The sequence below is a fragment of the Amphibalanus amphitrite genome, unplaced genomic scaffold (assembly GCF_019059575.1).
Source record: "Amphibalanus amphitrite isolate SeventyFive unplaced genomic scaffold, NRLGWU_Aamphi_draft 000104F_arrow, whole genome shotgun sequence".
In the NCBI taxonomy this organism is placed as follows: domain Eukaryota; kingdom Metazoa; phylum Arthropoda; class Thecostraca; order Balanomorpha; family Balanidae; genus Amphibalanus; species Amphibalanus amphitrite.
The window spans coordinates 786,287-810,935 of record NW_024881599.1 but is presented as its reverse complement, the minus strand read 5'-3'; the positions used below and the strand labels follow the sequence as shown (position 1 = coordinate 810,935).

The window sequence follows — 24,649 nt, the reverse complement described above, 5'->3', positions numbered from 1 at the left end:
CGGCGAACGATATCTCGGCCAATATTTGAAGAAATGAGTGACTCTTAGTCTCAGATGAAAGACCGACGAATTTTCTTTCGACAAATCATGTACCATTTTTCACGAAACCCAGCCGATCTTCTACGGCGTACAGGGTAAAGATTTCTCAGCACGCCAGCACCAGAGACGCGCCTCGTCGGTCACTGGCGCGCAGTATTTGGTGGCGCAGTCGGTATCGTATCGGACTACGGATCCGAGGGTCGGGAGTTCGAATCCTGAAAGTGGTGCGTGATTTTGACTTGAATTTTATGATGTAATGATTGACTCATTGTATAATCGATAAATAATAGCTTATCTTATGTATCTGCGCACTTATCGGCCTCCTAAAACCTGTTGTTCAAGAAGTTTAAGAAATGAATGTCACGTGCGCGTCATGACTGCCTACCATAAGCGCTACCATATTCTCGCTTGAATTTAACTTTTGATAGTCCCGACCACATATAGTAGGTCTTTTAGTAGTTATGCTAGAAATTCCTACCAAAGTTCGTCCTACCCTTCACTCAATATATATATTTTGAGAATGCACCAAAATCGTTTTTAAAATATTTTATTTTATTCTTGATCGATTTTCGTGGCCAAAAGTGTGTGTGTGGGGGGGGAGGGGGGGGGCGTCGGACCGGCATAATTTCAAGAACGTGTGTGTGTGGGGGGGGGGGTCCGGATCCCTCCGAACCCCCCCCCCCCCCGTCGGCGACGCCCCTGCATCGACCAGCGGTCCCCCATTCATTCGGAATCGTACCCCAATCCGAGGATCCATGCTTCCGGCGGCTAAGTGCAACGCCACAAACCCGTCCGTTCGCAAACGGCCTAGGCCATTCGCAAACGATCTAGTCCGTTTGCAAACGGACCGCCATTCGCAAACGGCCTAGTCCATTCGCGAATGGACTAGTCCGTTCGCAAACGGACTAGCCTTCGCACTTTGCCCGTAACATATATACCCTGTCGGCGCTGCCCTGGCGCACGGTGAACTGCCGTAGCCTAGAGTTGACCGTGGTGACCGACGGTAGCGGGAATCCAGCCTCACGTAGGAAGTTGTACTGTTTACGAGACAACCTGGCCCGGAATGAGAGGGCCTTCAGGACTGTCTCCCCGTCCCCTGGACAGTGCAGTGTTGCCAGGTTTAGAGGTAACCCTCCAGATCTAGATGTTTTAGGGGAGCGTTTTGGGGCTCCTGGAGGTTTTTGAAAAATGCCGGATTCTAGAGGTTTTTCTAGAGGTAATTTGAAAATGCGAGGAGTAGCATCAATATCTCTTGAGAACTATTTAGATACTTTATTTTATGTAATTATTAGTATTGCATGCTAAAACACATTTTTTTACAGACTGATGGAAACGAAAAACCTAATGTAATTGATTAACCCGCGCCTGACGGTATTTTCCATAACTCGGCTGACTGGGGGGGGGGGGAGAGAGAAGCTCTTTCAAATCCCCCCTCCCATCTCCGAAGTCCGAAACTGCCGAGCCGATTGTCAAAATTCAAACGACGGCTGATAAAACTGCCAACCGAATTTACTTCAAGGTAACCGATGACGTCACAACCAACAGTTTAGGTCAAAGTAAAAATTATCAACATTTTGTCATGATCACAATTTAGGCTCAGGCAGCCGGCTGCAGCTAAAAGTTCTCGTCATACCGTGGGCACCATGTATTGTCGACAAGTGCGAAGGCATGCGAAAGCTGAGCGATGTTAGCCGTTTTCACGACGGGCTATCCGGCGAGTGCACCTAATTTGACCAAATCTGCACTTATCTATTTTACAGCAAATATCTTTATTTAATGAATTTATTTCAGTGTTTTGACCGATGATGCTCTCTGATAATATGACAAAGCAGGCATATAAGCATTTAGTACAACCCTAGCTGATAGCTACTAAGAGACACACTGAACCTAATTTGACCAAATCTGCACCTAATCTGCAACAGATGTGAACCAAATGTGTACCAGATGGCCGTCGTGAAAACGGCTATTAATTAATTTTCATTGGTGATACAAACGGTAAAGTTAAAGCTAAAAGTCATTAAATAAATAAGAAAAAAACACCGACGCGGAGCGCTGCCGTTTTTAAGAAATACGCGAAAAACAAATCAACTTGATGAATCGATAAATTTCAATAACATCTCAGAAGGCACACTGCTGAGTGCTGATGCATAGATGTCGCAGCTATAGCAGCACATGCAGTGCAAATGGTAGCAGACAGCAGTAGTTTCCCCTACCAAAGTGGTGGTTTTCTACCACAGATGCTCGTCGAGGTCGGAATTTCCAAATACGCGCCAGGATCGGTACAGGGCAGCCTGGTGCCTTTCCCTGGTTGCCTCTTCATCCTTGCATGCCAGGGATTTTTGAAGTTTAAGTACTTGTAGTTGGAGCTTTTGGATGTCAGGATGCAGTTTGGAGGCAGGGTATATTCAGTGAAGGGTAGGACGAACTTTGGGAGGAATTTCTAGTATAAATACTAGATATCCTACTATATGTAGTCGGGACTAGATTTGTAGTTGAAACTAGAATATGGTATCGGGCACGTAATGCAGTAATGGCCATCAGTGACATTTGTGTTTTTGACAACGTTGTTATGGATGTTATTGATGATATTTTGCTTGATTTGATAGGTATCAAGATATATCCTGGGTATCAGGGCCCTATAAATATTTCTCAGCCCAGGAGCCCAGGTATCAGTAAGAGTATCAGTATGCGTTGATGGTTCCGCTTCAGGCGTTGTGTGGGCATATTTTGAGTCATCCGGGAAGTAACATTTTTTTGACATGCCTTTTTGTGCTGTGCCTGGATGCAACAATGGCACTGGTAAGCGGAATTCAAACCCTACCTGCATCACCTACCAATGCCTTCCTCGTGATTCCGCTATAGCTGACAAGTGGTGGCAAGTCGTGCGACGTGACGGACGTGACGAGATACTGAGTGTGGTGAAAGATCCCAGGATATGCTCCCATCATTCCCCTGACGAGGCCTTCAAGCTGGTTGCTGCCAGCCCTGGATGTGAAGCTCCACAGCGTTGAGTCCTCCCTCATTTAGCTACGCCTTGTCTGCATCAGGGCACTAAAGAGTCGGGTACTCCAAAGTTTTTCCTAGTATATACTAGAATCCTACTATATCATCTAGAAAAACAACTAGAACTGAGAGTTTACAACTATATACCGAAAATAATCCCAGGATATGGCTGCGCTCTAGCGCGGCGCAGCTGGCGCTCGCGTTTCGATACATTGCGCCTAATATTTATACACAATGCGGCCTGTGGTTTCGCGCGGGGTGTTCATTGGTGTTCTCTCTTTATTTAAAGACCTAAGAATTGTGGTGACTAAGTATCAATAACTATCGTATGCATAAAAATCCGCTCTTCATCATGCATGGAAAAGTCTGAAAGGGCTTTCCGGGCCAGTTGTGTGCAAATCTGCAAACTGCTGAGCTTGAATTTTGATTTGGGTGATGGGCCAGCCTCATGCTTTCTCATTCTCTCACTGTTACTTAGCAATGTGCTTATAAAAAAGGTTCAGTGAATTTTATCAAAGGACACCTGAAGACATCTTTCGATTTAACTTGAGCACGGTTAGTATAATTGTATTGCAAGGATTGTTTACGCCAGCTTTATCTTGCTCTACTTGCAATGGTAGCTTACGAACAATATTTGTGTATTTTCTTTTCTATTTTGGTCGTTTGTATGCATTTTTAGAGCTCTGACAGGCTGACGAAGGAAGACTGAAGTCTTCCAAAAGCTATCATTACTAAGAAATAAAGCTGGTCTTTTGAACAAACTTAATAATATCTGTCAACAATAACTGTCCCAGATGAATACCATCAACGTGTAACATCATACTTTGTGTAAGTATCTCGTACAACTGTGTTGGTGCGATAATGAAATCAAAACACATGCATTCTATATCCGGGTGAAAGTGGATAGTATGTAAAAAGTAGCATTTGTTGCCACTTGTTAGTGATAATCATGCAATATCTTGTAATTTTAAATTAAGTGAAATAATGTAAAATTTAGTTGATTGAAGCTAAACATGGAAGATAATTTTTAGGTCAATTTTTAGTTCTCTTGCCGTTCTTGATATTCAACTTAACTCACATACCAGTTTAAAAGTTATTTCAGGGCTTTCACAATAGCCATGTCATTGTGGTCAATCATCCTCAGAGCAGCCTGAATCAATTTCATTCATTACTTCCCTAGCTAAATACCTCTGATCCTTTTTCAGGATAAGACCTGCACCTCGAACCTCGAGTAAATGCTTCCTCAAACAAAGCTAACCAAGGGTGCCATCGGCTGTATAAATCAGAACAGGAAGGAAGCTGAGCTTTCAACATAGGTACCAGCTTGTGTGAACTTGTGGCTTTCAGGGTGTGCACCGCCCACCCAGTGTTCATTTCCGTAAACATCAAAAATGTGTGACCACAAATGGAAACCCTTATGAAGACAACATCTCTCGACCTTATAGATTCTAAGATCCCCTTAACATTCAACTACCCAAGATTAACAGGTCACTTAAATAACCATGCATTACTCCTCTGATAATGCTTGCCATGATTTCAGATAGGTACACGTTCTTTCATCCTGATTTTTGAAGCATAAGTACCACCTGAATTTGTTTTTATTGCAAGTGTGATTCATGTAATTTCATCTTGATGTGTTCCCAGATGGAAGATCGTGCTCGCAGCTATGCCTCATTGCCTACCATGGCCGAAACTTTTTTGAGAGGGTTACCATAGTGTTCTCCGTCTTATGTGTTGAGGATGAGCTGTATCTTGTGATCAATGTTTAACTTTAGTGTAACACAGTGACATCTTTCAATGCCAAAGTTTATTTGTAAAGAGCCAAAGTTAATTTGCATTGGAACGAGCGGTAATGTGATGTGTGGAACAAGTAATTTGCACGATTGGGAACCACTTACTCTGTAACCCAAAGTGGGATGTTTACATATATGAGAATGTTCAGTGTTCATCGTCGATAGATAATAAAAGCATTAGCATACCAGTAGATGGATTGGTCGGTGGTCGTCCAACATAGTATCAGAGCTGCAATTTTGACACCATCGTGTTCGTCATGCTCAGCCACGTCGAATGATATGCTTTTTGTATGGGTGAGATCAATTTAGGATGTTCCAAGGTCAGGTCAGGTCATGACCTCATGATTAGGTCAAGTTGCACATGATTCAATTCGGCAGGTCTTTCTGAGTCCATTCGTGTCTTTTCCGTCTAAGATCACTGTCAGCGCCAAAACAACTCTTTATTCCCCCTTTGGCTTATCGGTAATGGTCAGATCACCTGACCTACCTGACCTTACGTGACCCTTAGGGGAAATCCGAAACTAACAACTTTTGAAAATTAGGGAGTTTGATCAGTTCTGTAAGTTTCATCTACCTGTGATAGATCTCCTTGCATTGATGGAGTTACGATGTTGCGACGTCTTCGCGACCGTGCAGAGGTTAACTTATGACGCCATAGGTCAGTGACCTGACCTGACCTGAAAATGAGGTTGGTGCCACAAAATCCGGCTTGAGTCAAAGGTCAGGTGTACCAGCTTACAACTCTCCATCACCAGCGCGCTTACCCCTACTTTGCATTGCAGCCATGGTTTGCCGCACATTTACGATAAAAGTTTTGGTCTGTCCGAGATTCGAACACAGCACCTTCGGATGTGTCAAAAACATGGGGTCATATATGGACGAATATCTCGAAAACGGTTGGATGGGCTTGAACTTTTCGTCCCAAAAATGGAAATAAAAATGTTGTAGCTATCTTTTAACATACCTTATACGTGGCTGCCCACACTACGAGACCTTGAAAACCGAGCGCAAAAAGTCTCATTTTAACACGCAACCCTATGGGCTAGTAGGAAAAGTCACGCCCATGCTGCCATATGACTTTGGAGGGGGCTGGTCTGCATGTTCCTGCATCCCATCCATCAACGTGGGTTTGTTTTCCTTTCATTTCCTTTAATTAAATATTTCAGCCATTTTTGTACTTATTCAAACCAAAACTAATTTGATTGCATTTTTGTCAATGTCAACATAGGTAAACCTACTTTCATACTGTTATTGCCTATATTCTACATAGGTACGCTTCCATCAGTTACGTACGTTGCATACGTGGAAATACTTTTTTTCATATATTTCATCTACTCGTATACGCAGCTCATGCATGTCTGCCATTTTCCTCTTGCCCATTTCTCTGGTATTATAATATTCCTCAGTCAAAGAACATTATTAGTTTTGTTTCTTCTGAAACAAAAGTGTCACACTTCCTACCAAAGTGTGCAAATCATTACTTTGGTAGGAAGGTACCTACTACCCAGGGCCCCAGGGCCCTGTTTCACGTGTTTCACGGGTCAGCGCTGCCAGCGCTTTTCGCGAGGTGACGCCATATGGTCACATGACACTAAGGACCTATCGTGAGCTCCATGAGCTCCTTCATAGCTGCGATTGGAACAGAGCTGCTATCGAGCTCACTGACGACACGAACCGTCCTTAGTGTCACGTGACCATATGACGACATTCACTTGTCCATCTCTTTTGCACGCAGCGAGCCACTTGCGAGCCTGCTCATCACAGTTTGCCGTGTGGATGCTGATACCATGCTGTCCAGCTTGGGACTTGCAGCCGGGAACCAAACAATATCGTCCCATATCGTTCCCCAGACTGAGATGTTTTAATCTTCAATAGCTTTGTAAATCAATAAATTTGTTAAACTATCAAAAAAGAGAATAACCGACAACATGCCGGCTGCCGAGCAACAACGACGCATCGGTTATTATGGCTATAGACAATTTCAAACAATGCGTACTTTTTTAGACAAGTGCGCAACTAACGCATTTTTCCCAGTTATGGCTCCTACTGCTACACTCCTACTAGTTTTTGGTTGGAATCCAATACTAGAAAGTTATTTCGCTAGTTAAGGGCCAAAATATTGTAGGTCGATTAACAAAATTGCCTTAAAACGGTTCTGAAATAATAATAAAGAAATGCTGATAATAGGTTTACTAAATAAAAACCAGTTAGTGTATATTCTAGTAGATTTAGTAGGAAAAAGTCCGTGCAGCCTTGGCCCTGTTCATGAACCCCGGCGGCCGCTGCGGTCAGCCGGGTTGTTACGTCACGAAAAGGGGCGGGGCTCTGATGTAGTATGACGAATGTATGACGTAACCTTGCTGCGACCCCTGCGATCTCTGCGGCCGCAATCCAGCGACCGCCGAGCCGCAAGAAAACTAATTGCACTGAACTTGGCGCAATGAAGTCAAATTGGCGCAAGCTGTGTTGTCATGGAGAGGAGATGATTATGTAAACAAATTATCTAGCGGTGTGCTGCGTCGGTCGTAAACAATTAGGTATCGGAAACTATTTCGGCAGCAGGCGCTGTTCATGGAACGCTGCTGCGGCCGAGTGGGTGATGACGTTTCAAAAAATGGGCGGGGCTTAGAACCTGCGGCCGGCCGCAGCGACCGCAGACTTCATGAACAGGGCCCTTGTATTTAGGGCCTTGATTCCGCCAATCAGCGTACGGCAATACTCGACGGCCGACGCTCATTGGCTGATAAGCCAGTGACGATTTTGGGGGACAGAGCGTTAGAGGTAACCTGTAGCAGCACGGACCGTTCAGTTTAGGACTTGATTTTGATATTATTTAGGCCAGTCTGATAAAAACTGGGGTCGGTTATGAAAACTGCAATTCATTCTAGTAGTGGTCCGACAAGTCTTTTTGCTTTTTTCTTAAACAATTCGTTAAAAATGAGTTATTAGATGCGTACTCATGCCAAATTTGCCCGTTACCATGGCAACCTGAGTTTGTTTGGTCCCCAGAGTCGCGGTTACTAAATTCATTTTTGTCCCCAGTTTTTCGTCGGGAGCGTTCTACCTGGTTTACATAGCCTTGGCTGAGACCTAAAATACAATAATGAGGCCAGCGTCTGGCAGGGGCGTAGCCAGGATTTCCTCCAGGAGGGGGCCAAACTTACAGGGGCCCAAGGTAAATCCCCTCAAAATCCAAAAAGTCATCGGATTTCATCCACTATTTTTTGGAGGGGGCCCAAATAATGTGCCCCTTACCGTACTTATGACACCTGTAAAAATGACAGCATAACGGGCGTTTGTTTGCTTTTTTGCCAAGTTCTCTAAACTTCGTACGATCTTCTTGCCATCTGCTTCAAATTCATGTACACCCTTTTAGGCGCAATTTCAAAAAGTTGAAGACCAAATTCAAAAAGTTTACATTCAAAATGCACGTGAACGTTTTGAATTTGGTCTTTAACTTTTTGAAATTGCGCCTAAAATGCTGTAGAATTGTGCCTATATTGTCGGGTAACGTTTCGTTAATATCACCATTAACATCTTCAGACATACAAAACAGACACAATATCACCCAATATAACATTCGTCTCGTCTCGAGAATCGCAAGGAATGAGTTTCCTATTGACACGGATCTAATTCAATTTGATGTAGCACTTTAAAGTACAACCGCACATGATCATTGCAATGGCACCTCTCGCGATTACATTTTCAGCGCAAATATACGGACACTCTACGTACATATTCATTATACACGAACACACATTTCGTATAACACAAACATTCAGTTACATCATTCGGTTACAATCATCGGTTCAGTTACATTCAGTTACAATCATCAGACAAGCCACACATGTTTCAATGACAGTGTCGCATGCATTCGGCCTACACATAATCAACTAGCACACAAGTCTAAAACCTAACTGCTATCTATCTGGGCGCCAAGGGTCTTTCATCGTATAAGGACAGAGTACCCGTCATGTTCATTTGCCGGTTGATAGCTGGGTCTCTATCCCTGATGAAGACGGCTTCAAGAATCGCAAGCTTATGTTTTTTTGGGACATCTAGCTATGATGCTGGTATTGTTAACCATCATGCTGCGAGTGAGTTTGCTGCCGTGTTCTAATCGGACGTGTTTTTCGGGGGCACCATTTTGAAGGTGCATAGTGATGCGTCGTGACAAGGTCGTAGTGGTGTGGCCAATATATGAGTTGTTTGGTCGGCGCGCGCAGTCGCCAATGGGGCATCGAAACTCATAAATGACGTTGGTCGCCTTGAGATCACTGTTGTCGCGTGATGCGTTGTTGACCATGACTAATCTTGATGTGCTAGGTGTTTGGTAGTAGACGATAAGTTTGATACTGGTATAAGGCGCGACCGGAACACAGTTACGATGTATGATGTTTCGGATGACCTTCTCGTCCTTCTTGTACGCAGATGACATGTGCCCTTTGAAGAAGAGTTTTACTGTTTGGGTGTCGCTGCTAGGTGTGAGTGCGGGACGAGAGAGGTGTTTGTGTAGTTGACGTCTGATGTGAATGTCGATGTCGGTAACAGTGTACTTGTTGTTGACTAGAATCTGTTTGACTCGCTGAAGTTCCTGGTGTAAAAGAGGCCATGACGAGCAGTGTTTGATTGCGCGGTTGATGTATGACCTAATGACGCTGTCCTTATATTTGTCAGGACATTCGCTATCGCCGTTCAGGCAGTGGCCAGTATCGGTGGGTTTCCTATGTACTGTCGTGGTAAATGGGCCGTGGGTAGCGTCTATTTCTACATCAAGGAACGGTAACTTATGGTCGATGGACGACTCTACCGTGAATCGAAGAACAGAGTGTTCCTCGAGAGCAGTTTTGACAGCGAGCAGTTGTTCATCACTTTGGACATCCACGAAAATATCGTCTATGTATCTGCAGTACGTGTACGGTTTCACATCTAGGCTATCAAGTGCAATGGACTCCACGTGCGCCATGTACGATTCAGCGAAAAGTACCCCTAGTGGCGAACCCATCGCGACCCCATCAATTTGACGGTACATGTTTCCCTGTTGGCAGCGGAAAGCCGTTTCCATGGTGCAGATTTCGAGCATGCGTTTGAGGACGGCCCGAGGGAGCCGGGGCGCTGGGATGGAATCATGTTCGTAAACATTGCGCAGTATGTCCAAAGTGATGAACAACTGCTCGCTGTCAAAACTGCTCTCGAGGAACACTCTGTTCTTCGATTCACGGTAGAGTCGTCCATCGACCATAAGTTACCGTTCCTTGATGTAGAAATAGACGCTACCCACGGCCCATTTACCACGACAGTACATAGGAAACCCACCGATACTGGCCACTGCCTGAACGGCGATAGCGAATGTCCTGACAAATATAAGGACAGCGTCATTAGGTCATACATCAACCGCGCAATCAAACACTGCTCGTCATGGCCTCTTTTACACCAGGAACTTCAGCGAATCAAACAGATTCTAGTCAACAACAAGTACACTGTTACCGACATCGACATTCACATCAGACGTCAACTACACAAACACCTCTCTCGTCCCGCACTCACACCTAGCAGCGACACCCAAACAGTAAAACTCTTCTTCAAAGGGCACATGTCATCTGCGTACAAGAAGGACGAGAAGGTCATCCGAAACATCATACATCGTAACTGTGTTCCGGTCGCGCCTTATACCAGTATCAAACTTATCGTCTACTACCAAACACCTAGCACATCAAGATTAGTCATGGTCAACAACGCATCACGCGACAACAGTGATCTCAAGGCGACCAACGTCATTTATGAGTTTCGATGCCCCATTGGCGACTGCGCGCGCCGACCAAACAACTCATATATTGGCCACACCACTACGACCTTGTCACGACGCATCACTATGCACCTTCAAAATGGTGCCCCCGAAAAACACGTCCGATTAGAACACGGCAGCAAACTCACTCGCAGCATGATGGTTAACAATACCAGCATCATAGCTAGATGTCCCAAAAAAACATAAGCTTGCGATTCTTGAAGCCGTCTTCATCAGGGATAGAGACCCAGCTATCAACCGGCAAATGAACATGACGGGTACTCTGTCCTTATACGATGAAAGACCCTTGGCGCCCAGATAGATAGCAGTTAGGTTTTAGACTTGTGTGCTAGTTGATTATGTGTAGGCCGAATGCATGCGACACTGTCATTGAAACATGTGTGGCTTGTCTGATGATTGTAACTGAATGTAACTGAACCGATGATTGTAACCGAATGATGTAACTGAATGTTTGTGTTATACGAAATGTGTGTTCGTGTATAATGAATATGTACGTAGAGTGTCCGTATATTTGCGCTGAAAATGTAATCGCGAGAGGTGCCATTGCAATGATCATGTGCGGTTGTACTTAAAAGTGCTACATCAAATTGAATTAGATCCGTGTCAATAGGAAACTCATTCCTTGCGATTCTCGAGACGAGACGAATGTTATATTTGGTGATATTGTGTCTGTTTTGTATGTCTGAAGATGTTAATGGTGATATTAACGAAACGTTACCCGACAATATAGGCACAATTCTACATGAATTTGAAGCAGATGGCAAGAAGATCGTACGAAGTTTAGAGAACTTGGCAAAAAAGCAAACAAACGCCCGTTATGCTGTCATTTTTACACAAACATGCATCAATGAGAACCTGCTGCCCAAATTTATACATATATATATATATATATATATATATATATATATATATATATATATATATATATATATATATATATATATATATATATATATATATATATATATATATATGTGTGTATAAGCAGGCAATATATCTTCTTTGAGACAAGTTTGGTTGAATACGATCGCGTATTTGTTTTTTATCACTTTCTTTTGAAGCTTTTCTTTCTTTCTTATCACTTTCCGGTCAGTTTCTGGCAGCTGGTGTAAAGTATCTCCAATGTTCATACATGCATTATATTGATTTACGTTTTGCGACGCGTTTCGAAGTACTCACTTCGTCATCAGGCATTTACACTTTACACTCTCATCACATTTAACACTTACATTATATCTAAGTTACTTCATACATTTTTTGTTGACCTTAGAACAAATGCGATGTGACCTATGTCAAAATTCAGTGCACGGTTGTTCGAATCTAGTTCGAAAATTCAAACGTGCTGCTTCCATCATGCAACATCTTCATCTACTACCACCGATCTAGCAGATACTAACGTATCAGAATGAACGAAATGTCTCGTTCACTATACACTGAACAGTCCCCTCCCCACCAGGGTTGTATACGACTCAGAGTTGAATCATGAATCGACTCAAGAATCAGTCGTTTTTCTTCGAGTCATGAGTTGAGTCGAATCAAATAATTTGAAAGCTTAATGAATCATGAGTCGAGTCGATTCACATATGTATAGGCCATTTGAGTCAGAGTTTGAGTCGATTCAAGGTAACGCGAGTCACATTTTGAATCGATTCAAGGTAACTTGTCACAGTCTGCTCCAGCCACCAGGTAAGATAAACTTATTTTAAAGTCATGAAACTGCTAGTGAAGTAGGTGGTGAGCACCTTTTATGTTTTGGCTGGCATCAGCTACCTATAGTATTCAACTTTGGCAAGTCAGCATTGCAATTGCCTCAGCCTGTATTTATACCTATATGCAATCACTACATCTGTGAACTGTTACTGAAATACTCACATTGGGTTAGCTTTGTGAGTGCTAGTAAGGGGCACTAACAAGTATGAGATACATACCAGTTTACAATTGAAATAAAACCTTAAATAATTGTCTATCAAAGTTGTCTAGAAAGACCATCAATAACCCTCACATTTTTCTTTTCCGATGGCTCACAATTGCTAATTCGTGGTCGCGCATGACGTCACAAATAACTATTCGTAAACAAGATGAAAAATGAAGTTTTTATTTAATTCAAGCTGATAAATGAATAGGAACAGATTTAAAAAGATATGAGAACTTGATCTTTTTAGCCAGAAAATTATAATATGATAAAGGTTAAGAAAAAATATAACATGATTTGGTTTCAAATTAAAATTGTATGACGTCATTAACGTGGACAAATGTTTCTCGAGTTTGAAAAGATAAGAGTAATATTTGTAAGTTATTAGCAATTTCTGTCGACAATCATATTTACTGCCATATCTCAAACGTAAAGGAAAAGCAAAAAATCGTAGCGGCGCTACCATAGCTAAAAAAACGCTACCATAACGCAAATCAACTGGAAAGTGACGTTTTATTTAACTTTGTTATTTATAATAAACGCAAACGTCCATTTTTAGGCTTGGTGTTGTATTTTTCTGCTAAATTTAATAAAAATTGGTTTGTTTATTTTGAGTTTAATTAGTTATGACAAGCTAAAGCTAGGGTTAGGATAATTGACGTCATGTGTTTATACCTTTAAAATGTGGATCACACTACATTATTGGATTATGCCCTAAACTTTGTCCTGGTAAATTCTCAAGGCCACAAGGCAACAGGGCATGAACAAAATGTTTTTTCTTTGCATTTTGTGATTCTAATTAGCCTTACATTTGGTTTCATATTTGTCATATATTAAAGGCCTCATATTTGCATTCTTATTTAGAAATCAATACTGTGCTGGCTTGCAGCTGGCACGTAGTTCAAGTTAGGTACCTATCGATTTGCTGCTGACATTTTTATTTACATTATAGGTATGCAAAGTGTGTTATGTGGTTTCAATAATAATAGCAACATGTTTTTCTTTATTTTTATTTCATACATAAATAAAATGATTAATGTTAACTTTTTTAAAAATATCTACATGTATATAGTTCACTAGTTGTCAGGAATTACATATGCAGTATGCACCCATGAATGTATTTCACTACCTAGTAAAGCAAGCGTCACACTTCTTTTTGCAACAAAGGAGAGGCGCTGTAGGTTAGGTTTTAGGTTTTAGGTTTTAGGTGGTAGGTTTTAGGTTGTAGGTTGTGTTAGGGTAGGTCAGGTTTGATTAGGTTTGGTTTGGTTTGTGTTGATTAGAAAGCATCTCTGGGTACAGCGCCTCTCCATGGTTGCAGAAATAAGTGTGACGCCTGCTTTACGACTACCTACCTGTATTTCTTGGGTTTGCACAAACATTTTATGTTGAATAATTTGATGAGTCTGTCCAATGAGTTGAGTCAGAATTGAGTCATGAGTCGATTCAAATTATTTAACAGAACCCTTGAGTCATGAGTTGAATCGAATCGTTAAACTGAAAATATGCTTGAATCATGAGTCGAATTGATTCATATATTTCTTGTCATGTTTGAGTCAAGAGTTGAATCGAATCATTTCAATTAACGTTTTTGGAATCATGAGTCGAGTCGATTCAGTTATAGGAAACTCTCTTCTGAATCGACTCACCAAAAATTTGAGTCGTATACAACCCTGCTCCCCACACACACACACACACACTTCACCATCACCTCCTATCCTGTCAGCGTGATCCGTCCCCTGTGTTCGCGCTGATCACACATGGACGGGCAGTGTTCTAGGATGTAGGCGGCCTCGAGGATCCTCAGCTTCCACATGTTGTTCTCCCTGTCCAAGATGCTTGTGTTGTCCACCATGTCCTGTCTTGTGATGCGCTCACCGTGGGCACGCTGGGAGTGTTCAGCTGGACCACCCGCAGACAGATGGTATGAGAGTCGGCGGGACAGGGTCATCGTTGTGCTGCCTATGTAAGACGATGTGTCTCGGAGCTTGCAATCTCCTTTTTGACAATTGTATTTGTAGACAACATGCGTCTCTTGCAGGCAGCTTCTTTTGGGGCGGTTACAGATCACCAAATTGGCTGTTTTGGGGCTCTTGTAGTATACGATCAGCTTGACTTCATGCCCTTCCTTTGGAATCACATTTTTCTTCAAAATGCTCTTCAACACCTTCTCGTCACTCAGGTAGGCCTCATTCATCTGGTTCATGTAGAACAGCTTGTGAACTTGCGACTTGGGTTTGGGCTGGTCTTCACCTGTCATTTCTCTGCCGTTGGTGTGTGACTGTCTCGCTTGGTATTTGTCCAGTGTTGATTTGACTTCGGCATCAATGTCTGTACAGGAGTAGCCGTTGTTTACTAACATTTGCTTGACATGTTGAAGCTCTTGGTGCACTAGCTCCCATGTGCTACAGTGTGTCATGGCTCTGCGCACGTATGTGCGTATCATGCCAGTCTTGTAGCGTTTGGGGCACGCGCTGCGAGCGTTCATGCAACGGCCGATGTCAGTTGGCTTCCTGTACACTTGCGTGACAAACTTGCCTCCTTGTGCTGTGTCCACGTCAACGTCAAGGAAGTGGAGTCTGCTTCTTTCTTCAATCTCGTACGTGAACTTGAGGACGGAGTTGTCTTCGAATGTTTTCTTCACAACTTCTAGAGCTTCAGCGTCTTCAACAGAAAGTGATAAAAAACAAATACGCGATCGTATTCAACCAAACTTGTCTCAAAGAATATATATATATATATATATATATATATATATATATATATATATATATATATATATATATATATATATATATTAGAGATGTCAATCGGATACCAACTTTTTGGTATACCGATACCAAACCGATACCAATTTGGTATTTGGTATTTCAAGGCTAAAGCATTTGGTATTTTGTTGGTATTTTGAACCCTCACTAATGTAAAATAGGCTGTGAATTTGGTAAAATGTCGGTATTTCCCTCATATTCCCAAGTCGGTTTGGTTTCGGTATTTTCCAACGGCTATTGTAGGTATTTGGTTTGGTATCGGTATCACGATTTGCCGCAATTGACATCGCTAATATATATATATATATATATATATATATATATATATATATATATATATATATATATATATATATATATATATATATACCAGATATGGGAACAGTGGTGACGTCATCCTGTCGAACATGTGTTGCAATGTAACGTATAACAATCATGGACGGAAGCGCTTACTCGATTATGCTCGGCAACAGTGAAAAACTAAGTTTCACCCTAATTCGTTGACACTTGTTCCATTGTACGGACATTTGGATGCCTGCTGCCACCAGTGACGTCATCATAGTACGTTCATTTTTAAGAAACAATTTCCAGCTGCTTACCGTGCACAATTTGAAATCGATTATTTTTTTCGGTAAGAAATTCTTGGCCAGACACTGAAGCTGCCAAAACTCACGTGAGAACTTCGATATTGCACTTTGAGCCAGCGTCCTTTTGAAAAAAAACGAACTATAGTTCCCAGAATTTCTCGATCGGAGTGTAGAGGGTAGGGGCCAGCGTGCGTACTTGCGAAGTAGGCACAATTAGGCAAAAGTTTTTGTGAAGTGTTTGTCATTGTACGATCATTGTTCAAGTGAGACATTTTTCCAAAAGTGTAAAAAATGTACATCTCTCAGTGTTTTCCGAGGTACAAAAGAAATTATTTTTAACGAAAATAGCCATGTAAACGAATGCCAACATTTAGGAAATGTGGAAACGCGAGGAAGACGACGACTGACGCAGGCACTGCCTACGCTGCCTAGAACCGCCCCTGGAACACGCACTGGTTCTGTGTAAGATCCTATTCCTGACGGCTCGCATGGGCTCGCAGTGACAGCGCTCCACAGCTCTGGTGGTGGCGCTTCGGCCTCGGCAGTGAGGCTCTTCATCGAACCTCGGAACTACGACAGTGCAAACGATATCATTCAACTGAAAGCAGTACATACATAGATGGATATAAGCGTTTAGGATCCGCCATAGCTGACTGAAGACGTGATAACTATCTTTATCTAGCTATTGTTGCCAGCATGACATGTGAACACATGCAAATAGTAATGCAGCGAACAGTGGTAAGCCCGATTGTGCAATAATTTGAGTCTGCATAATCAGAAATTGTGAGCCGTCTAAACTTCAAAGTGACTAGAGTTTGACTGATAAATTTTGGAATTATGCAAATTACAAAGTAAAAAAGCTCCAATGACTTAATGTTGACCTCCGTGTAGGATAATCTACTTCGCCGGTGCATGCAAGCTCGTGGCTCTGGGCAGCCGCACAGCTTTGCCGCCGGCAAAAGAGACCTCCTTCCACCTCCCCCACAATCGATGGCTTCGACCGTCCGCGGCGCCCCGCTGGACGCCGACCTCCGATTGGTCGGTGGTCGAGACGCCCCGCCCCGCCGCTCGCCGATTGGTTGGCGGCGCGGCGGTCTCGGGTGGCGGCCGGCCCGCCCGCTGGGCGCCTCACCTGAGGTCGCCAGTGCTGCTCGCCGCCGCAGCTGCCGCGTTCGAGCTGTTTCGTCGTCAGTGTGCCGCCCACCATGTTCTCCCAAACCTCGCGCGATTGTGCCGGCGCCGGCGCGTACAACTTCTACCCCATGTACCACGCGCACCACGCGGCTGGCTCGCAGACGGCCGGCTATGGGGACTCAGCCGCCACGCACCTGACGCTGCCGTACTCCCAGTACCCTTCCGAGGCGGGCTACTGGGACAACTACCACCGCTCGGTGATCGGCGGCTACAACGAGTGGCACGGCCAGGGTTTCGGCGGCGCGCCGCCGCTGGCCGCCGCGGCGCCGGCCCACCTGGCCACCCAGCCGGGCACGCCGTCCCCACAGCAGTGTCCGGCCGGGCCGGGCGTGGCCGCCGGCAGGAACGACTCGCCCGACAGCGGCATAGTGACGGGCGCGGCCGACCTGCCGCTCTCGGCCGGCTCCGGCGGCCTGATGTCGGCGCCGGGGGGAGCGGCGGACCTGGCGGCCGGCGGCGGCTACCCCCGACCGCAGCCGCCGCCGCAGCAGCAGCAGCAGCAGCAGCAGCAGAGTCAGCAGCAGCCGCAGCCTGCCAGGGACAGCTGGGAGTGGCTGGACAGGAACTCGTACCCCACCTCGGCCCGACCGCCACCAGGTCAGTCCAGCGCACCCATCAGCACACTCTGACATGTCATTACGAGCCACTATAACACGCGTGTAACGCCGCTCGGTAATGTTGGCACATACAAACACATCAGTGTGTCCTGTCCGACAGTGTTCGCCACGGGCCCCAAAATCCCCAGCCCAGCCCGGCCCGGGCCCATGGGTTCAGAGCCCGGCCCAGCCCGTAGCCCGCTCTTGGCAAAATGTCCAAGCCCAGCCCGGCCCGGCCCGTCAAAAATAGCAATCTAGTTATTGTCTTAGTCTATTGCTATAATAAGCATGATTGATTACACTATTTTGAGAACAATTCAAATTGCATGAATATTAACATGACAATCATGACTCCCTTCTTTTCAATGAATATAATCATTTCAAGTACCTATGGCACAAATTTTAACAGTAACAGCAAGCACCTCAGTCAATTAGGTCATGATTACACACCTATAAAAAGTTAACATGATTATATTAACCACATTCTATGAGTAAAGTTATCTTGCAAGCTGATGTGTGTGAACATTATCATGCATAATTGGTGACTCTAATGCATAATTGAAGGAAGTATTTGCAACTTACTCTATACTTCCCAGCACTTACCAGCAGAAAAAAGCTTGACTTATGGGAATTGATGAATCTGTCTCATGTCTGGGATTGACCTTGCTGTTAAATTCACTCCATTGATGCTGCAATATCAAAAGCCTGAGAAAGCATACAGAATAGGTGACACTAGCTTTAGCACTGTCTTCCAAAAAAGAGAAAATCCATCCATTTATCAGCAAAACTGATTTAATCTATTTTCAATTCATGCCCACGTGTCAACCGAATCTCTGTGGACAACTATCTGCTGCTTTCCTTGCTCTTTTATGTTAGGCTCTTTTCAAGATATGGATATCGCTAGCAGCGTAAGCAGAAAACATGGTAAGTTTGAAATGTCATTTGGTACTTTTGCGACTTTTACGCATCATCATCATCAATTGAAAATTAGCGAACACTTCTTGATTGTCGCAGCTGCGGCAGGTAGCGATTCTGACCAATTGTATAATAAAACATATATAATCAAGTTCTTATTTTGTTTTTCGTTCGAGTTTTCAGACTTCGTGATCTTGGTTTTATTTTCTATTTGTTTCATTTTGTTTTTCAGCTTGATACTAACTTAAAAAACGTATTTATTTGATATAGGTACTGTTGTGTATACGAGTAATAAAGTAATCTTGGTGTATACTACCACCTATAGATGCCGCCACATAAACATAGCGCCATGATATCGCAAATTTTGTTGAGAAGGGGCTGGGTTGTTGTTGTGATTTATTTTGACAAATTTATGGACATTTAAGGAAGCTTTCATCGCGAAATACTCTGTAGAATTCAACGTTACTTACAGTGTGTTTCGTGAGTATCCTTTTAAGGTTCTGTTCGTTAAAAAGCCGTCGGTGAAGGAAAAAAGACTGTGTTGGAATTGTCTCACTATCGCCATATATAAGTGTTAAACTTAATGTAGCCCTGTAGCCCATCATTGTTGAGTGGCTTCTTAGTTTTTGGAGTTGTAGTGCTAAGTAAGTTATTCTGATAACTACATTTTAACTTTTAACAAACTAATGATGCTAGAGATTCTCTGATCTTTATGGTTTCGGAATTTTTATGAAAACCCTCCTATGTGTGACATGATGTGATATTGGATAATTCTCAAGATTCCCAAAATTCAATATGAAGTAGGTTTTCTTTCACATTGCTTAAATTTGGTTTAGTTTTAGTATTTTCCCAGTGGGTTTTGTTTGCATCAGTTTCCAAATTTTCTTAAATTGACATTAGTCGCAAAACCCATAGTCCACAAAGCTCTTGGCCCGGCCCGTCCATAGCCCGTTAACTAATGATATTTGGGGGCCCGGCCCAGCCCGTAGCCCAGCCCGGCCCATGGCCCGTTGGGCTGGCCCGGCCCGTGGCGAACACTGCTGTCCGATACGCCTAGCTAACTCGGGGTTCTAAACGTCGCCTGGAGAGGCCCAATTTGATCTGTCTGCACATGTCGTCTCCAACTTATTCTGAACACCTGCACAGTGCACATGGCCAGATTGCTTGCTACTCATTTAGGGTAAATACGAAATATGTGTGTTATCCAGCTTGTTTTCCTGATATGCCGTGTTTGCCGCCTTTCGACTGGTTCGATCATTTTGACTCTATGTAAGCTCTTGAATGTTCTTACCTCATTGATATCAAGGGAACAATAATCCCTCGTTTTGACTGTGCTGTTGCTTATACTGTTGCAATAGATGACACAAAAGGGACATGGAGGGACAAAAGAGGACATGGAGCCATTGCCGTGCCTCTCCATAAGAATTCACGTATGGCGGGGCCGGGGCATGTAACGAAATGGACCATATCGATGGATGCCTCCCGTTTTACCCGTGGCTGGGTCTGCTAGCGAAAGGATGTGTTTTAACCGATGGTGCACATTCACAATTTCGCGATAGTTTGACGTTGTGCCACTCAGCAATAACAGCATGCTATTTCGAAAGAACAGCTTCAACCATAGGCGTAGGAACAGGGGGGGCCGGGGGGGCCATGGCCCCCCCACTTTTTAGCCATTTTTTAAAGTAAAATCTTTATTTTTTATTTAAATACAAAACTAAGAGCAGGAAATGATTCAGCAAGGTGAGATGAGCACAAAACTGCAAAGAATTTCTTCATAGGGGTATTGGGGCTCCCACAAAGTGACATTGAAGTTTCGCTGGCCCCCCCACTTTTCGTGAGGTTCCTACGCCCATGGCTTCAACGCAGCACAGCTTTGTCTCAAGCTTAGTTTTCTCCTTACAAATTTGTTGACTTGTGAGGCATTTCACAGTCCTCCAAAGTATTCATCAAACTGAACTACATCAGTGGACCGTGACATGTATGCCATTTAAATAGCCCACCGATCCCAATAAGGCCTCGTCAAAGCGTCATTTCCCCCTCCTCAGAGCGTCATTTTCCTAATTGTCACCCCACATCAACTATTTATCGCGGACTTTACGCCGCGACCTGGAGAAATTCCGCAGGGTCGGGATTGTTGTGTAAAAGCTCCTGCCTGGTATTCGGGACATGTGCTGGCGGTCACCGGCAGTGTGGCAGGCACGGTGGTCCGTCTGGGGAGCGGGAATTATGCGGAACATTCAAAGCACCAGATAGCCGCCATTCTGGGGACGCACCAGCGCTTTGGTCAGGCTTGGCGAAGCAGTTTGGGCTAAATTTTGTATTTTTGTTGTTTCTGAATTATGTTTTTCACTATGACATTTTTTTTTGTTTCCATGTTATCACTGCGGTTTTATAACCATAAATAAGTTTTGATGCAGTATTGTGATGTGGACAAAAACAATTTCGTAATATGGCAGGAACGGAGGGATTATGAATGTTCATATCTAATGCGACAGTTTTTATGTAGGCATCGCGAAAAAACGTGCGAGTGATTGTGTGCAGATGCTGATCTGTTAACAGCTGTTATTTTTACGGCATTGTAAGTCTTTATTTCATGACTTTCCGACTCACCATGCATAGAACCACAAATAAATCATGCATGAAAATCACCAGCGCTTTATGATTATGTAGCAAATCATACCAGCCATATGCAACTTGATTTCTCTTGTGGTCAACTTGTGGTAGTGAAAGAACCTTCACTGTCCATAAATGTTTTGACTCTATCAATATACATAGCTGTTGATATCATATGTAAGCGTGATAATGATACAAATACTCCAGCTCTGCGCAACTGAACAATTTACTTTTTTTTAAAGAACGCCACGCATCACAAATATCTCTAGCATTTTTCCGTGTCTCGATAACGTGAAGAAAGCCCAACCCGTATAGATTACTTAGGCAGGGATCAGACAAGACCGTCCACTGATTGGGGTGGTCAAGTTGCATAATACATATATCATCTTCTCAGCCGAGTAAGTGAATATAAAAAATGCGTGATTTACCTGATAATACCCATATGCAAGCTGTTAACATGGTAAATTAAGCTTTTGAAGCAGCCAGGTCTAACTTATGGTTAGAAGGGCCTGTGTGAACAAATTCTGACTCTAATGGTGAGAGGGAAGTGTGACAGTGACGAATGGGACATCTGTTGCCTTTTTTGATGAGAACCACAGCGCTCATCACCGTCTGAATACACCGATGTAATTTTAGACCTCGGCAGCGACCATAAATCATAGCCGCCGCGAGTAACAGACAACTTCATTCTGCTTTATAAGTTGGTCAATTTATTTGTCCATCAAAACTTTTTTTGGATATTTCAAACCAACATCAATCAGGGCATCAATCGAAATTCATAATTGTTTCGGGTATATCATTTTCATTACACAGCCCTGTTGTTGTGCCAGTGCGATTTTCATGTAGTTAGATCTTAAGTACCTAAATGTATTTATTTCATTCATGTTCTAGTGATGAATGGAATGGCATACAACTGTGTCAAATATAAGGATACTTCACAAATACGTATGATAAAAATACCTTCTTCACTATCCCGGAAGGCGGAAGCGGTCAATTCTGTTTTTTTTTATCTCATAGATAGTATGAATGATGGAAAAAGCAACTTTATCGACTTAGACACGTCCGTGAAAGCTCACCTGCTTGAAGTGTTTCCAGAACTAAACTTTCTCCCGGTTCACATTACCCCAGCATCCATCCCGCCCCATTGAGCGGCCTCCCACGACACACGCCGTTCCACTTGGCGCCGTCACTTGAACTGACCATTAGCAGTGTTCCCTCTCCAGTGACTGGTGTCCCGGTGTCACTTCAGTTCGACCGCCGCACGCGCCGGGGACGCCCCGCAGAGCCGGCGACACCGGGAAGGGGCGCCGGGACAAATTGGGACGGGTGACGGTTGGGACGTGACGGGGCGGGGCCGGCGGCGGCGGTGGTGGGATTGAGACACAAGTCGGCTGGCTGGTGGTCGGTGACAGGCTGCTATCTATATTTCTATGCTAAATGTGAGGCGGCGGCAATTCAGAGGGCGGTGCGCTATAGCCGATCACATGTCGGTTACAGTATTTGAATCCAGTTAACCAATTGTTGGTCCTAAAATCGATTCAATTTTCACTTCCACTGTCGGTCCCCAGCTGTTGGTCTGTGGTTCGGTCCAGCAGTCAGTTCGATCAGCCAGTTTGATGCACTCAGCTCCTCTGCTAGTCCAACGGTGTATCTGTCGGGCCAGCGGTCAGTCCAGCAGTCTATCCATTGGCCGGCCCAGCGGTCATCTGCAGTGGACGGCGGTCGGCCAGTCCAGCCAGAGGTCTGTCGATCCAGCGCGGCTGCTGGTCCAGTGCACAGCGGTCTGCCTGCAGTAGTTCGGGGCGATCTGTCTGTCCAGCCTGTGATCCGTCTGCCGCGCGGTCGCCGGCCGGCCGCTCGCCTCCGCCTATTACCCTGACAAACTGGAGCAAAACAGGACCATAAAGCGGCTTTGTTCCGACCGCCGGCGGCCAGCGGCCGCTGCTCTGTGCGTGAGAGCCGCACTCGTAGACAGGCCGCCACGTGTGCGTTGGGAGAGACCAGAGAGGGCACCGCGGGCAGGAACACGTGTGAGCGTCCCGCCCTGTGTACACCCCTCCCAGTCTGCCCCCTCCAACACCCCTCCAATCCCCCCACCCCCACCCTGGCGGGTCACCCCGGCCGGCCGCGGCGGCGCGACTGAAGTGACCCCACGCGCGCCCTGGGAAGGCTTGTTATCGCCGAGGAGGGTATTTGTCGCCGCCGCGCGGTCAGAGCTCGTGTTCTCCCAGGCTCGGCGGTTTGTCTGTATGATCCTCGGTAAACTTCCGTAACGATATTGGACCGGTGATTGGTTTAGGATCCGGGATGTGTGTAGCTATGGAGAAAACGCGTGCAGTGCATCATCTCTTGCGTATTTGAAAAGAGCCGCGTAAATGCTACTCAAACACACGCGTGAGAACCATCGGACGCGCTAAGTACAAAGTGAAGGATGTTTGAGATGTTAGTCACTACCAACTGCACACATAAACTCATCTTTCCATTGGAAATCGTTTCTGCCTGGCGATCAAGTGATATCATTCGTGGATTGCGGATATGTTCCTACGCAGGCACGCGACCAAGCGTGCTATTGATACGATATTGGCTAGCGTGCGGCGGTACCGTTTCCTAAGAAAATCATGTACGTTCAAATCATTCATTGTTCATGGAAATTCAGTGGTGTTGTCATCATTCAAGATAAGGTAGTGGTGCTACTTATGGTGTTGGTGCCTAGAGGCCAACGCAGCCATCAGCGCCAGCCAACAGCCATCTCTGAATTGACGCTGCAACGCTTGATTACCTACCAAACAAGATGACTCTATTGAGTCTATGTGCACTGTACGTGCATACATTCACTCTGCACAATGCACAAACTAGTTAGTATTGTATGTGTGCATGACTCTTTTTAGAGTTGCGCGTTACACGAATCGAAACCACATTTTTTCGTGATGCAATACGAGTGTAACGATACGATTCAACGCTCCTTAGGGTAGTGTGGGGTAATTTGAACATATTTTTACGTCTTCTCCGTTGTACCAAATTCTAGCTCAACCCTGGATGAAGAAAAACTGTTTCAGTAGCGCATGTGTCACTTGCTTTTACCATGCAAGCCTCATTTTTGGACGAGCCGAGCATACCTTGAATAGCATAGCATCACTTCTCCACCAAGTCACGGTGTGTTCAAATTGCCCCACCGTGGGGTAATTTGAACATACTGTCTTTACCTGCCATAAAAACGATAGTCTCGCCAGCACCGATGCTGTTTGATCCATAGACGAATAGGCAGAGCAATTCTAAACATACCCTCATTTGAAAAATCAACACAACAACAAAAATAACAGTTGCAGAGTATCAATATCTGCACGCTGCACACCGGTCAGTTGACAGAATTCGCCTCCCTTCAATTACCAGAACGTCTATCATAAAAACTCGATAAAAACTCTA

At 44.3% G+C, this 24,649-nt stretch overlaps 1 protein-coding gene across 1 annotated transcript in view; it reads left to right on the top strand.

The window, feature by feature from the left end:
- Positions 1-17,029: 17,029 nt before the first annotated feature.
- The window catches only part of LOC122380688 (homeobox protein CDX-1-like), a 53,303-nt gene continuing 45,683 nt past the window's right edge, over positions 17,030-24,649 (top strand). Inside the window, exon 1 of the mRNA XM_043364066.1 lies at positions 17,030-17,699. Within this exon, the coding sequence (XP_043220001.1) occupies positions 17,114-17,699 (586 nt within the window). The 5' untranslated portion in view covers positions 17,030-17,113. The remainder of the gene's footprint in view (positions 17,700-24,649) is intronic.